This window comes from Aphelocoma coerulescens, chromosome 1 (genome assembly GCF_041296385.1).
Source record: "Aphelocoma coerulescens isolate FSJ_1873_10779 chromosome 1, UR_Acoe_1.0, whole genome shotgun sequence".
In the NCBI taxonomy this organism is placed as follows: domain Eukaryota; kingdom Metazoa; phylum Chordata; class Aves; order Passeriformes; family Corvidae; genus Aphelocoma; species Aphelocoma coerulescens.
Window position 1 is genome coordinate 80,177,442 of NC_091013.1, and position 15,678 is coordinate 80,193,119.

At 36.9% G+C, this 15,678-nt stretch overlaps 1 protein-coding gene across 8 annotated transcripts in view; it reads right to left on the minus strand.

The window, feature by feature from the left end:
- YAP1 (Yes1 associated transcriptional regulator) overlaps window positions 1-15,678 on the minus strand; it is an 86,843-nt gene that overhangs the window by 27,325 nt on the left and 43,840 nt on the right. For 4 of the 8 annotated variants that reach the window (XM_069014881.1, XM_069014869.1, XM_069014874.1 and 1 more), the window contains exons 3-4: window positions 9,130-9,245; window positions 774-887 (exon numbers count right to left, since the gene is read on the minus strand). In XM_069014881.1, coding sequence (XP_068870982.1) covers window positions 774-887; window positions 9,130-9,245 — 230 coding nt within the window. The remainder of the gene's footprint in view (window positions 1-773; window positions 888-9,129; window positions 9,246-15,678) is intronic. The other 4 variants (XM_069014882.1, XM_069014896.1, XM_069014887.1 and 1 more) reach the window with 1 other exon arrangement.

Consider the following 15,678-nt stretch of genomic DNA (forward strand, 5'->3'; position numbering starts at 1 on the left):
AAGAAAGTAGTTTAGAGTCTTCACATTGTATGTGATTTCTATTCATAGTCATCAGTGCCAATATTTTATTAAAAAGTTTGCACTTCTGCTCTTCATACAGATCAAAAACATTACTGAAAAAATTACATAAAAGTTTGGTTTTGTTGAATTTCTCCATCTAGACTTTGTGATCCTTAAGTTACTATTTCTATTTCCAATATTACATAGTTCTTACCCCACAAAAAGGTTATTAAAGTAGGAACAACAAAACTAGTAATTCCTCATCATATTGTTTAAAACAGAAAGTTTTGTCATGATAATCACTGTGACAAGCTGGAATTATAAGCTGGTATATGTTTCAAGTGTATTTAAAACAGCATGAACTATTATTTGATGATGCCCTCTTAAGATAGCACAAAGGAAAGTAAATATTTGTTTGGGAATTAAAAGATAGATTCTTCTGTAGTAGAGTTTTGATAATTTGAAGGGATGACCAAGCTTGACTGAAACTGTCTTGATAATTTCTGAATGTCACTACTTTGGGGACCTGTATGGATCATAAGGCAAATATAAATACCAACCTGCAGCATTAGAAACTTGGGTAACATACAGCCCTGAAGGATATAAGCTAATAGTTTTTATCTTTTAAAAATATATATATATATTTAAATAAGGCCTCTATAACTCAAAATATATTTTAATTGTACTATAAAAAGTTTTCAAAATATGCCTGCACAATTAAAGCTGAGTGAACTGAAGCAAATCGAGAATTCTGAATTGAGATGAACTTTTACCAAAGCGTGGGTCAAGCCTTGGGTCTAGCCAAGATGTGGTCTTGTTCTTATGGTTTATGTAGTAAATTTCTCCATCCTGGGTCATAGCTTGTTCCCATCCATCGGGGAGTGGGCCTGCAATATAGAAGGAAGGAGTTGATGGCGGGCTCTTGTTTGCTCCAGCTGAAATTGATCTAAAAAAAATTTTAACATTTTACATATATAACAGTACATGAAACAGAAGAGTTTCAAGCTCATGTCTAACATTTCTGGGATAAGGGCAAAGAATTGGTGGGTGGGAAAGCAAGAAACAGGAAACACTTCTATCATTTTTATTTAGGATTTGGACTTTAATTTTCAAACTTGTTTGCATCCTTTCATATGCTTTTGACATTTCTTTTTCCTATGGCATTCTAGTATAAAACCAGCAATAAGTCAAGCCTGCCAGAATGAAACTAGCATGAGCATCAGGAAAAAGCAGCATAGAATAATTCTACCTCTCATAGGAAGGTTCATCTAGTGATTAAGACACAGCAGCAGCAACAAGCTAACACTGAGGAGATCCTGAAATATTCCTGTCTTTCACAAACAATTAAAAAAAAAAAAGTGACAAAACTAATTTCCCCTTTACCTCATACTCTGACTTTCTGTGAAAGCATTCAAGGCTTAAGCAGGCAAAAATGCAAACCTGACGAACACGGCAGGCAAACAAGCAATGACAAAGCAAAGGCAAGAAAATACCATGAGCAGCCACAAAGACACAGTGCTATCAACACAGTGCAACGCCTCTACAAGCAGAAAGGCACACACAGGGGAAACTACTTCTAGAAAATGGTCAAAGGGAGGTACATAATTATGTTGTGGAGTCCACAGCTGATGTCTGAACACAGAGCCTGAGGAGTGGTTCCCATATGTTCTCATCAGCAGCTTTCAACAAACCACCTTTCATTCCTACACAGTTCTTAAACCCCTCATTCCCATCTCTATATGATCATGTACATTCACCTGTACTTTGCTTAGACTGAAAACTATTTTAAAAAGTTAGATTTATCTCATCTGGCAGGTGCTTTACAAATACATAGTTTTGAATTTCTATGCTCACATTGACATGGACTTTTAAAAATATCTAAATTAGATAAAGGAAGATCTTCCCTGTATTTTAGATTTAAGTACAATCCTCAAATTATACAACAAAAGATTCACTACAAATGTTAAGAATGTAAAAGCAATTAGAACAAAACCTGCTGCAGCAGCAAGCCATTGTATTTCAAGTTCTTCTACTCTTCCTCAGTGTAATACAGTAATACAACAGCAGAAGCCATCCAGCTGTCAGACTTGGACTAACAGATTATTCTGTATAATGTAAGATACACGAAGTATACACAAACATCATTATTTCACACATGAGATTCAGATATACACAAAACTATGTGTGTCTATCTGATAAAGGTCTACTATATTAATCTTCAAACTACATTAGTTCTTGACTGTAACTTTGTCCTGAAGTCATGCTCCTGCTGAAATTCAGTCTAAAGCTGGGAGGAGAGGTGGGGAGGATAGATTTGTTTGCTTCATCTCAAAAGATGTTCTTGGAGAAACGTCAGAAAGAGTAAAAAAATAATTCAGTTGCATTCCAGCAATATCCCAAGGCATAACCAGGACAAGAATTTCTTACTGAGGTCTTTGAAGATCCCTTGCAAACTATGTTTCTAAATTAAACTTTCATTTTGGCTCAGAAAACAAAGCCCTTCTCTAGCAACTTCACTACTCCATCATTAGACCTACGGGTTTTCAAGAGAGGAAAAACAGTGAACACTAAGACACTTTCTTCCCACCTCTAATGCTCATAAGCTTTAAATGTTGCCTGCAAGTAATAAGTACCTCAGCTTTTATCAGAAGCTAGTGAACAGAACAGGCAAGAAAGCGTGACAATATTACAAATAATTCCTAAATCCTGACATATTAACTGTACAAAAGGACTTCGATGCAGAAATGAAAGCTCCAGTGCAAAGAATGGTGTATTTTGTTACCATACCCAAAGACCAGCCAGCTGATCAGTGAGATGCTATTTTATAAAACTGGGGCATAGGAGCACAGTGACATGCCCCCCATTATCCAAGTGTAGAAGCCAATTAAGAACCAAACCCACTCCTTTCCTGCTAAGCCAACACGCTAGCCACGTAGGCAAACCTTCTCACTACCATTCTCCTCAGAGTCCTGCTAAGCCATACATCCCTTGGAGAAACTCAGCAAGAAATTCTTTGTGAACTGCAAAGCCAAAAAACCCCTGTTTGGCTTTAGGAAAAACAAACCCAGCCTTGGGGTGTCAGTCCTGCTGAACACTGAAGTCTGTACTGGTCCAGCATGTTCCTTCGTAGCAAGTAAGAACAAAATGCCTTTGAAGAAGGTTGCCAGGAGCTGATCAGTCCATCCACCTGGTGAAACAATGCTACTTCTGAGATTCAGTGATCTGATGAGTACTAGAATGCACAGCTGTGGAACAGAACAGGAAAGGTCCATCTGCTCACCTGGCTGTCACATCAGCAAGTCTTCCTTGCTAAGTGCCACAAATGACTGCAGAAGCAGAACTTTTATCTCTAGAATCTTTTGGCATTAATAATGATGCTTTTTTCCTTGGACAACAAACTGCTCTCATGTTTCTGCTGTGATCCTTACATATTGAAATGGAAGTTCAAAAATTGAAATGACTTCCTTCTCTAATTCCTGTATGGTTTTGTGAGTAATTGTGAAACTACAAGACAAGTCTGATTTTCTAAATGGTCACCTGACAAACTTTGTAACAGAGGCAAGTACTAGAGGAAAGAACTAAATCCATGCTGAGGAATAGCAGACACATTCACCCAGAGCATCTAGGAAAATTCTTTTGCAATTACATGTCCCTTTTCCCCCAAAAGGTTCACCAGGAACAGAATTTCCAGCATTACCTTTTCTGACCTAGGTTATCTAAGTCCTATATTGCTGATATTCAGACCTTCTCACTAAAATTTCCATATTTACTGTAGCTTATGTTGTACAGAATCAGCAATACTGGATCTATCCAAAAGTCCATTTAATCCAGGCATCTAGCCTGGGGTGATGGACGGGTCTTGGTTGCTGAAAGTAGCCCATTTAGTGACTGTCACACTCTATAAACTTGGAAATAAAGCACTGACTACATATAGAGACCTAAAAGGTAGAGAAGTTATGAATAGTCACTCGGCCTCCAAGTATGCTGGGCACTGGAACAGGCTCCCCACAGAAGTGGTCACAGCCCCAAGCCTGACAGAGCTCAAGAAGCATTTGGACAATGCTCTCAATGGTCTGAGTCTTGGGAATGTCCTGTGCAGGGCCAGGAGTTGGACCCGAAAATCCTTGTGGATCCTTTCCAAATCAGGATATTCTGTGATTCTATCACAAGTTATTCCTTGAGCCAGTTTCTGTCTGCTTACTAAGTGCCAAAATATCTCTTTTTCAAGTACTTCTCCAGTCTCCCCTCCAACTTTTGTAAATATTTAGCACAAACAATATCCCTGTGACATGGTCCCCTACTAGTTCTGTTTGGTGCCTCCTATGACAATTGAACACTCTCACAACTGTAAGTTTAGAGTTCGATGAAATAATTTGCACAGGGAGAGACAACCCTTCTAGGTAGGGAACTCAGCCTGCACTGTGGTGCTTTTAAGGACAAAGTTACCAAAAAAATTAAATGCTGATTTCCAAATGTAAGCCATCTTTACAGAACTATGGATAAGTCATACCTCTGTAACTAAATATTTATGTAATGGTGTAACTTCATAAGCCTGTGTGCATGCCTCTTTGGTGTATGTCTCCACTTTTTTTTTTTTTTTTAAACTTTCTCATATGCCATGAAATCTGGAATGCAAAGCAGACCTTGCTGCTGGCAGATAGAAAGCAACTGGAAGAGTAACTAAAGCAAAAATGTAGTAGAGATTCAGCCTGTGCTGGGATATGAAGTGAATCTTCCATGACTCTCCAGTTCCTAACACTTAATTTTAAAATAAATGTAAACAAAGCCATATTTTATCAATAAGTCAATGCATGTAAGAGGGCAGCTATATTTATCTACTAGCTGAATATGCATGGATAACCTAGGAACTAGAACACATATGTTTAACAACAGGAATCACCTTCACCTAATACAAACACTGATCTCCAAGACCTTTCCTAATCTTTCTCTCTGAAAGCTGAACTTCTCCCCTTCAGTCACTGTCATTGTGGTTCTAAAACTTCTAAAAATTATATCAAAGTCTACAAAATTTACTTAAAGTACACCTTTATCCAGTCAAATTAGTATAAAAAGACACTATTTAAAAAGGGGCAGTTTTTGCAGATGAAGAAATAAAAGAACATTACTGTCATGCAGATACTCAGAAACTCAAGTTTCACAAAAGATCATAGTGTCAACTGCACACAAACCAGAATTTTGTGGTATGACTGACTACGTAGGAGCAATCTGCAAGTGAAGTGAGCAAGGATCTAAGAGAAGAGCTAGAACTTGTTTTAGTTATTGGCATATTCCTTCCTACCCTCCTGTCCCTCAGGAATTATGAATTCAAGTGTCCATTTTCTTACCAACATTTAACATGGCACTACAGCCTTACCTTAAGAGACAATGGAATTGCATGCACTAGGTCTACAAACTTTCACTGGGAAACTCAATTCAAAACTGCCACATGAGAATGAAGACAAAAGAGGACAAAGACACATAATCTGCTCCAATGCTAATTATCTAAGGTCTATGTGCAAGCCGAAGAGGCTAAAGTATGCAGTGCTGTCAAGCATGATTCAGGAAGTAAAAGTACCTGAAGAACAGATTCTTTTGTATAAATACAATTATCCCATCTCTGTTGTATCAACTGTAATTGTAGAAGAAACAGCCACTGTTTATTTTCAAATGTATAACTTTACCTCAGTAGGAAACTTATAGATGTTCCTCAGAAGAACAACGTACCATTATTACTACCTTTTTGTTTGTTTTAAGGCAAGACAGAAGAACAAAGTTTCTTCTGTCATACCTTTAGGGAAAAAATGGTTAGAAACATAACACAACAAAATCAGAACAGTCACAATGTTTATACACATGTGGCATATTTACAAATAATGGGCTTGTTTCCTTTCCACTAGTGATGTGAAGATGCAATCCTATTTCACAGATTAACCAACAAATGTCATCTACAAGACCACTGTGCTGTTTCTCTGCATACACATGGCCCAAACCATTTTAGTTGATTACACGTAGCAAGCTAAGTTCAGAAAGACTGAGACAAAAAACCCCCTCACTTTTCACACACTAATGAGTTCCTATAAAGGATGTAGCTAACTAACACTCATAGAATAATTTATTCACAAAATCATTCCCAGAACAGATAAAGCTGGTTCAGATGTCCATTAACTTCCTTAAAGAAATGTAACTTGCAGCAAGATACCTGGGTTCTCATCCAGTTTTAAGTGCCTCAAGAGCTGGAATTTCCTAAGAAAGATAACCAAAAGATTTCAATCTCATGCTGAACTACAACTTTCCCATTTTTATATTTTAAACAATCTTTTGACTTGCCCTCACCCTCATCACATCTTTCCTGAGTTCTTCTTCCCCTACTTATCCAAAAAGACAACAGGTTCATCTTCAATATGCATACATCAGCTTTCAGAGTTCTTGTCTCTCTCTGCATCTTCAGTTTGTTTTCTTGTTCTTAATTCTAGATAATGTCAAGAAGTCTAATTCTGTCTAAATGGTTAAAGCTTCTAAAGACTCTCAAGACAGCTCCCAGAAATCTCTCTTACATTTCAGCACAGTAACTTGACTTACAGGCTCCTGGGGCAGTACACTAAAACTGGGACAGTAACTTTGAGTAAGGGCTAAAATTAACGAGCACCATACAAGGTCTATACAGAAAGGAAAACATTCTCCTTTGTGGCATTTCAGACATTTTTTTTGCAAGTCAGTGATCTCCAGCTGTCACAATACTTACACTCGTTTTTTCCCAATATCTTTCATGAAAGACTCTCATTGCACTAGGGCATGTTTCACTGCCAGCCATATTTCATAACAGGAAACTTCTGTCTTAAAGGTCTCAACTTGATTTCCCGGTTCTTGAGGATGAATACCCAAATTAGAACATTAAGTAGTCTTAAATCTGAGTGCCAACATCATGACTGTAAGTTCCACTATACTGGAGTGGTACATAGTTACTTGACTTTCCCATTTCTCTCAAAGATTATTTAAGAGGCTACCAAGGAAGCATAAGCTACCATCAACTCAGTAGTATAAAGTAACAAAACTAGATATGAGACTTTAGTAAAAACAAATATATAGCAATAATTTAAAGTTAGTACATAAACATTTGCCAGATCAAGTATCAGAAACAGAATCACACCCAATAAATGCAGGTTCAGTATTATTTAATTCAAAGCAGACTTGTGTTAATAGCAAATAAGGGTAAGCAAGTGCATTCTAAGAGCCAGTTCCAAGTCACACTACCTCAACTGACTTAAGCTTAAAAAGCCTAACACCAGGTAACATGTGGTGTAATTCAGTATACACAGGAGTTCTGAGTCCTTCATGCACTTTATCAAATTCAGAGCATGAAAGGGGAAAAAAAACTTCATGGGATTTTCAGCTGATATTCAACACAGTATCATCTGTGAAATTAAAAATAAATGTTCAATGAACTTGGATCCAAATAAGTGCTTTCTCAAATCACAAGACAACCCACTTAAACATCTCAACTGTCCTTTATTACATGAGCAACAACAGCTATGCAGCATCACTCTTTCACACACTTACATCAGGCAATTACATGTAAATTCTTCCTGTTCTTTTAAAAATAATCCTTGTGTCCAGATTGCTGGCTTCTTTCCTAGTTTGTTACCACCCTGTTACAACTTAACAGTACATTGTTTTGCTAAGGACCCTTCATTTCTTTCTAGGTACATAAAGTGAATCCTACTTTCCTATCAATATTTTTTCCTGTGAATTCTTGGTACAACTGAAGGTTTATGGAGTTAGCTTAAAGTACAGAATTTATGTCAATGTTGAAACAGTGAGCATCTAGTTTTAGCACAAATAAGCAAAAAAGCAAGACAGAGCAAGGGAGTTGTTTCCTTTCTCCTATTCTCTCTGCTTTAGAAGTGTCCCTGCAAAAACATGCCACCTCTATTGCTGCAAGTTTCCTGGGATAAATTTACAGAAAAAATAATCACACTATTTTATTTTCACATCAGAGCCTGAGACCTTAATTGCTGTGAATCACGACTTCCTGAACTTGAACAGGACTCATTTGTTTCAGTATAATCCAGCCTCCTGGCCTAGCCAGCAAAAAGTTTGATTAACTTCCCTTTCTAATACTCAGTCATGAACAGCACAGTTTGGTCACGCCTGTTAATCTTTCGGTATTGTCTGCAGCACATGAATTGGCAGCATGAAACAAAGCTGTCTAAACAGACCACAAAAAGCAGCACCAGAGAATAACCCTTGTGAAGTACAGGAACAGCAGACATGCACAAAATACAGTCAGACTGTGAGAAAATAAATACAACATGAACCTCAGTGACAGACAGGAGGTGACAAAGCAAGGGGAAGACCAAGCACTCAAACTAGCATGGCACCAAATTATCTGCTTGCTCTTTGCATAATCAGATGAGAGAGCTCTGAAAACATACAGTAGATTCTATATCAAGAACAAGAACATTTTAGTGCTGTCTAGTGACAGCTCTGCCCAGGCCAGCTGAAAAACAATTCTATATTGCAGGAAAAAGACATCAGACTTCCTCAGCTAGAGCAAAAATGATCATGATACTGGATTTTGGAGGTAATAGAAAAACAAGAGGAAAACCATTAAACATTTTTGCTTCTAAACAAGATTTTCAGGGTGTTTGCTCAATCCATTTAGGGAGGACAGCAAAAATGGTATGTTCATAATAAATGTAGGAAATGTAAACAAATGGCAGTATACCATGTCTACTCAGTGAGCAAACGGATGCAGAAGAACAAAAGCTTTAATGTAAATTGCTTTTAATTTAATGGGAATTCTGGTCTTCATTAATTAAACAGCATTTTTCAGGCAGAAGAAAATAGACAAAAATTCTGGTTCTTCAAGAGTTTGAACCATTCATTTGAAAAAATAAAAGCACAAATCAAAGAACTACAGTGTACTTTCTACTGACAACATAAATATTATACAAATTCTCTTACTTCAACTATCAGCCTCTTGCTTGATGAATCAGGTATCAACAAATTTGAAGTTTCAAACCAGGAAAACTAGAAGAATATTTATTAAATTTGGACTTCCTCCCCTCCAGTTACAATAGCTTGTGGTTTACTTGTATGATCTTTTACATAAATACAGATTTTGCTTACCTGATGCCGAGTTCATGATGTTCTGTTGCACAGAAGGACTGGTGGGAGCTGTAACATTCATCTGGGAAAGCATGGCCTTCCTAGGATCTTGCCATGTTGTTGTTTGATCAATGTGACTAAGACAAAACAAAGCAAGAGTTAGGACAGTCATGCATTCAAAACAATGACCTGCTAGCACAGAAAGTTTAACAACAAAAGGTTAAGCCTGCCAACAACAGCCACATTCAAAACCAAACAAGAACTGTTTGGATTCTCTCCAAGCACCACTGTATGTTAGATTCTCAAACCCTTATCCTGGCCACCACCACTTTCCAAACCAACAGCTGTAGCAATCACAGCTAGAGCAATGGTGAGATAAGGTTCATCATGAATATCTAAACTGTTGTACCATAACTGGATGTTATGAACTAAATGTTTTGAACTAAACATTCTCTTCCTTCTCTCTTTGATCAGTTATTTGCATTTTTAAATGTGACTTCAGACTGTCAAACCAAGCCAGTTATACCTGGAATCTCAAGCACAGTCCAGTACCTTGGCATGACGAGTTCATATTCAGTGCCTAGGGAGTGGTAATGAACTGGCTAGTATGCAATCATTAGTCTTCCCAAACTTTCTGTGCATAGACCACATCCTCAGATTACGGGACAGACTACTCCCATCACCACTGACACCTGAACAACCTCTCCGCGGTAATTTAAGTAACCAGTCACACTAAAGCAGTAACGTGAAAGTGACGCGCAGCTGCCTTTCAACTTCACGTGAGCAGATGAGAACAGCGTGACTGTCAAGTAACCCACCCAGCTCTCTGCAGAACTTTGGAAGCTTGGATTTCTCTGTTTTGAAAAAAAATGGCAAGTACATTCACCACTGTCATTCATGAAAGTATTCAATTCAATGAAAATACAAAAGTGTAATGAATCATTATTTCACTTTTGGAGTATGTGATTAGCATGTTTTGCTAATGAACAACAAATGCAGTCTATTCATAACAAGCATCAACATTATCTTGATGCCATTAAGCAACATTACTCTGAGAAGCACACGGGGACAAAAATACAGCTTCAAATGCACATGAACACTGACAACAAAATTTGTTACCCATTTATTCAGAACTGGTATAAATTAAAAATCATATTCAGATAGTATTGTTATAAATTAGAATCCAATGCATTATTAACTTGGTACCATTCTTTTCTTAAATTAATTATCCTTAAAATTATGCTTTTCTGGATTACATGGAATGCTCATTTTCATTTACTTCAGCAAAGCCACAACATTTAACAAGTCAGAAGAACATAAAATGAGGCAGTAGTCACCAAAATAATTACTTATGTCAAATTATTTATCACATCCTAATCTAACCTTCTGTTACAAGGTAGACATACCACGAACTGGCTTTAAAAAAAGTTTTAAGATCTGTATATTTTACCCTCTCTAAACACGCACACAAGCAATTCTGGATCAAAGAGTTACAGATCCTACTCTATTGTAGTAGGGTCACAATAGAGCTCACTTAATACAGTATGTGCTGGTTTTGTCTGATTTTCTTCACCATGGCTAGTACTGGGCTATGTTTTGGATGAACCTGACCTCCCTCTGATCATCACACCAACGAATTAAACTGTTTTGTTAAACCTCAACAAGTCACCATTAAGCACACTGCATCTTTGGTTGCACAGGTTTTCAAATATTCAGTTTCACTGAGAAACATGAGACATATAGCAAGACTTCTTTATTTCTTTTTTAAGCCTATTTATTAATAAAACATAGTGCAACATAGTAAAGACTGCCCTATAGTCCCTACTGGACTATACATAAACCTTCACACTGGAGAACAATCTTTCACTTTTCTGCTGGTCAGTTTTGCAAAGCAACGAAAACAGGTAAAGATAATACAGATGTAAAAACACTGCACTGTAATGCTTCACAGACTGTGTGTTTAAATTACTGTACCAGCATGTGCTACTCCTCCCCCACATTTCTGGTTTGTTATATTTGCTCAACTCAGTTCTGGGAATAGTGGAAACTGGGAAAACACTACTGTATCCATGATAACACATTCATCTATTTCCATTTAACTCATATAAAAATACATGTAACACTATGAACTTATAAAATGTAAGGTACCTCATTTATAGCCTTTGTTTTTATATGCTATTTGAGTGCACAGTAAGAAGTAGAAGGAAAAATATTTTCTCCCTGAAAATGGTTACAGAACCATTTTTGCAGTTAACTGTAGGAATGCACTGAAACAACAACATTTATCAATTTTTCAAAACATATCTGAATATGGGATAGATGAATGGGCTATGGAAGAAGAAGTTTTAGATGTACCTCCAATTTTGAGCACAAGAACAGCATTATCAATTCCTCAAGACTGCTTAAGCATATCACGCAAAGTACAGTTAATGTTCATATGGAGTTGTTAACAAGGATAGCTATTTTAGGCAGCAGCAGCCTCCAGCTTTTCCTGAGCTCAGTATCACTTGAGAAAAGTCAGCATGTTCCTTACTTGACCAACTGAACTACAATCAGCAGTCTTAGAGCAAAGAGCCATGGAGGAAAAGCCCCAAAGTAAGCAAGCTGATTATATTAATATCATACTGATCATGTGACTGGTTCAATAAGGCAAACTTTTTCCCCTCCCATTCAGCTCAGTGTTTCATGACCTACCCTACATATCCATTTGCCCCACACCTTCCCTCAAAACCTTTCTTCTTCAACCTCCATCAAATCACAGTCCTCGTATGTATCTTACCTGCTCCATATCCTGAGTGTTTGGTTGCTACATACTCAGAAACCACCCAAAACACATCACAACAGATCAGTTCCTTCCTACAAATTCCAAATAATGCTCAGCAACTGATGGAATACAAATTAGGCAAGCCCCCACTTATCTGGATGAAATGTTTAAATAGATCCTAGTACTACAGGGAAGAATACAGGACTTCATTTTGTTCCTATTCGCAGCATGTGGACCAGGGTAACTTACTATAAACACCATGTACTTTTAATTATCAAGTTCAGTATTGAAACAGGACATTCTCCACAGGTAAAGATGTTTCCCTCTGTTTTGAACAGCAGCACAGAAAAGGTCTAAATGGATATAACAAGAACTGACATCAACACGAAATTATCTTTCCCTGCATTAAATAGATTTTTTCTCATATTATCTGCTATACATGACAATTGCCCCATCCTTACATTCAAGATCTTCTATTTTACATGATCTTCACCATATCTCAATAAGAAACTAGTGTCAAAACAAAATAAAAGATTAAAAAACATTAGCGAATGATATGAAATCAATGTAACCTATAAATCAGCCACTATATGTAGTATGTATTATCAAATTAAAACTTAGATTCTACCCACTCAGGAACAAGAAACACAGCCCTGTACTGTGTGAACAGAACAAAGTGAGTAAATAGTCCTGGAATTAAAACCAACATCTCTAGGATAATAAAGGAATGTTAGACATTTTATTTCACAGAATAAATTCTCAAATCTAACATCTATCTATCTATCTGGCATTATTTATTATTGTTCATTTATGTCGTGGAGAAGCAAATTCTTGTTGAAGTGGACAAACACAGTATAAACTAAGGAAATCAATTCAGACTGTACCATAAATGTAGGTCTGTGGTAACAGGCCTTAGAAAAACAAAGCTAAAACACCCACCACGTGCTAAACATTTGTTAGCAAACTTACGTCAATTCCAGTACCAAGAAGAGTGACTGTTCCAAGACAAATCACCCACCAGCCTCTACCAAAAAGGACTCTCAAAGTGCTGTGCATTACAAACAGCACAAACTGCATCTCTTCACCCATCCCCAAGTTCTACAGTCAAATACAAACTATTTGCATTTTGACAAGAACAGTTTCAAAGAAAAGAAAAATATTATGTACACAAAGAGCACTTCTGCAACTACTAAGGATCAGAATTTCCAATGGAAAGAAATCTTTACCGGCATTAAACACTATCACATGCCTGAAGATTTGTCAGATTCAAATTCTAACCTAATTTAAGAGTTTAAGGTTTGGGTTTGCTGTGGTGGTGGTTTGTTTTGTGGTTTGGTCTTTTGGAATTTTTTTTTTTTTTTTGAGGGAGAGGGGTGCTGAAGATTTTGATTTGGGTATTTGTGGTTTTTCTTAAAGTACAATGGAAAAGAAGCAGGAGATCTAGAGACCAAAAAAAGAAAAAAAAATTACTTTTGATTTTAAGAACCCTCTGGATCCTAGCAGACTAATAAAATAACACCATAACACCTAGCAGACTAATAAAATAACTCCAAAAAAACAAAGAACTCTCATCTGCCCTTGTACAAAGTGTAATATACCTTTCCCATTCATTCTCCAGTTGCTGCACTGAAAAGACATGTACTGTTTTGTTGAAAGCCATGTCAGAAACTAATTAACACAAAAAAGACACTCAAAAAATTACTGAAGAATGAAGAGGCCTTCAGTTTTGATATTCTGTAGTATGTATTTCAACTACAGTGTCCCCACTGGCAGTTACACTTTCCAGGGTATGCTGAGAAATTCATTTGTATAACAGAATTCCCATCATTACAAAATCGTGTCTTTCTCCCCCTTTTTGCCTTTATTAGCATAGAGTCACCTTACACGTGCTACATCATTTGTAATTAGAACTTCCCTTTCACAAAAACAGATCTTCTTACAACAGACATTATTAAAATAAGCAGGTCAGAACTTCAAGACTATTTTACTTAAGTGTGCAACAGACATGTAATGTTAGGAAGAAAAGCGAAAGAGAATGAAGAGATATTTTAAACCTCAGTACCAGATGAACATACTGTATAAAATTTCTGCAACAGCAAAAAAAGCTGAAGAGGTCTGATCTACACATAAAAGAATAGGTAAGAATAAATAATCCATCACTTCTCAGTACATTTGGACATGACTCTTCATGAGAGGACATTTCAAAAATTTAGTCTCAAACACTCAGAAAGACAAGTTGTTCTTAAGTATAAAAGCATCACTGTAAATAACTATGCAAGTATCTCTCCATAATGCAATGCTTGTGTTTTAACAATCTAGACAAGACTTATATTTTATGTCTGTGAGAAAATTATTTTCAGTCTCTAGTGAACTTGAGATTACTAACTTTGGATATTGGTTTTCAGGTTTTTGGGACTGTTTTAAGAATTCACTGGAAATCACATTTTATGAAAAGCAAAACACGAACACACACCACTGACCACATCATGACAGACCTCCCAAGACTGCTGGCATGGCATTGAGTACTTTTTGTTCTGGGGACAGACAGGAAAGTCTTTGTGTTACACAAGCAAGTGCACAAATGAAATGAAACCTAATTAAGTTCTATTTTTGGTGTGAAATTTAAACTTTTCATTAAATCCCAAATGTCAGCTGCTCCATTGACAAGCATGTAACCTATGATTCTGTTTGACATTAAATGAATGAGATACAGATTCTACTCTTTCATTTTTCCTTTGTCTTCCTAACCACCTAGTTTCTTTAATCCACATAATGCATCACTTTCTGAAAGGTTTTCCCTTTTTATTTATATTTGTCTACTAACTTCAATGATTAGTAAAGAGTAAGTGTCTCCTCATAAATTCCAGAATTATTTAAGAGTGTGCACCAGTACATTTCAGTATGTCAGGTCTTGATGTATACACTGAAAGTCAGCTTTCCTGGTAATGCCAGGAGAAACTGAGTATTTCTGCTCTTGAAACTACCATAAATTGTCCAACAAAATCAACTAACCTCTTTACCAAATCTTATACAAACCTGCCTGTGCAGAGGCAGTGTAGAGGTATCTTGGAGATCTAGGGTAGGGTATACCCTACCTAGACAGTATAGGGTATCTGGTAGCAGGCAGAGAAGAAATCAGAATATCTACTTCTGCAGAGGCCTGAGCACTACAGCAGAATACCAGTGTGGTGATCTGACCATAGGGCAGCTGTGAAAGTGATAGTATCCACTAATTCAAGAATAGAGCTGGATGTATATTCCAAAGAAAGTTGCAATAGCTAGAAGGCCAAGATCAGTTTGACATGGCTGATGAGCTAGGGGGATTCTCACAGGTAAATTTTCCATAGTTCCACTTAGAAATGGGATGAAAGAAAAGGTTTAGAGTATAAGGAGCTACCACATGAACTGCTCTAATTACCACTGTCAAAAACTGGAGTGCAGCATGCAGAGACTTCTGGGTTATGGCTGCTGATGATCTTAGGATATTTACACACAATGGAGTGGATTCAGCTTTGCCTGAGGATAGAAGGCGTGACATTCTTTGTGCATGCACCCTTTTCTATCCTATTCAGGGGATTTCAAGAATTGGAAAAGATTAAAACATGAATCTAAGTCTTCAGATACATGGGCCGTTTTTAATTAGTGCAGCTGACTTAACAGTGAAGTACATTCCTTTGCAGGTGTTGTAACAAAATTACAGATTTATACTTTAAATACATTATTTGAGATTATTTCAATTCCAAGAAGCAACAGTACAGAGAAAAGCCTGAAGGGGAGATGAGACAGCTCAGTTAGCAATTACGTCT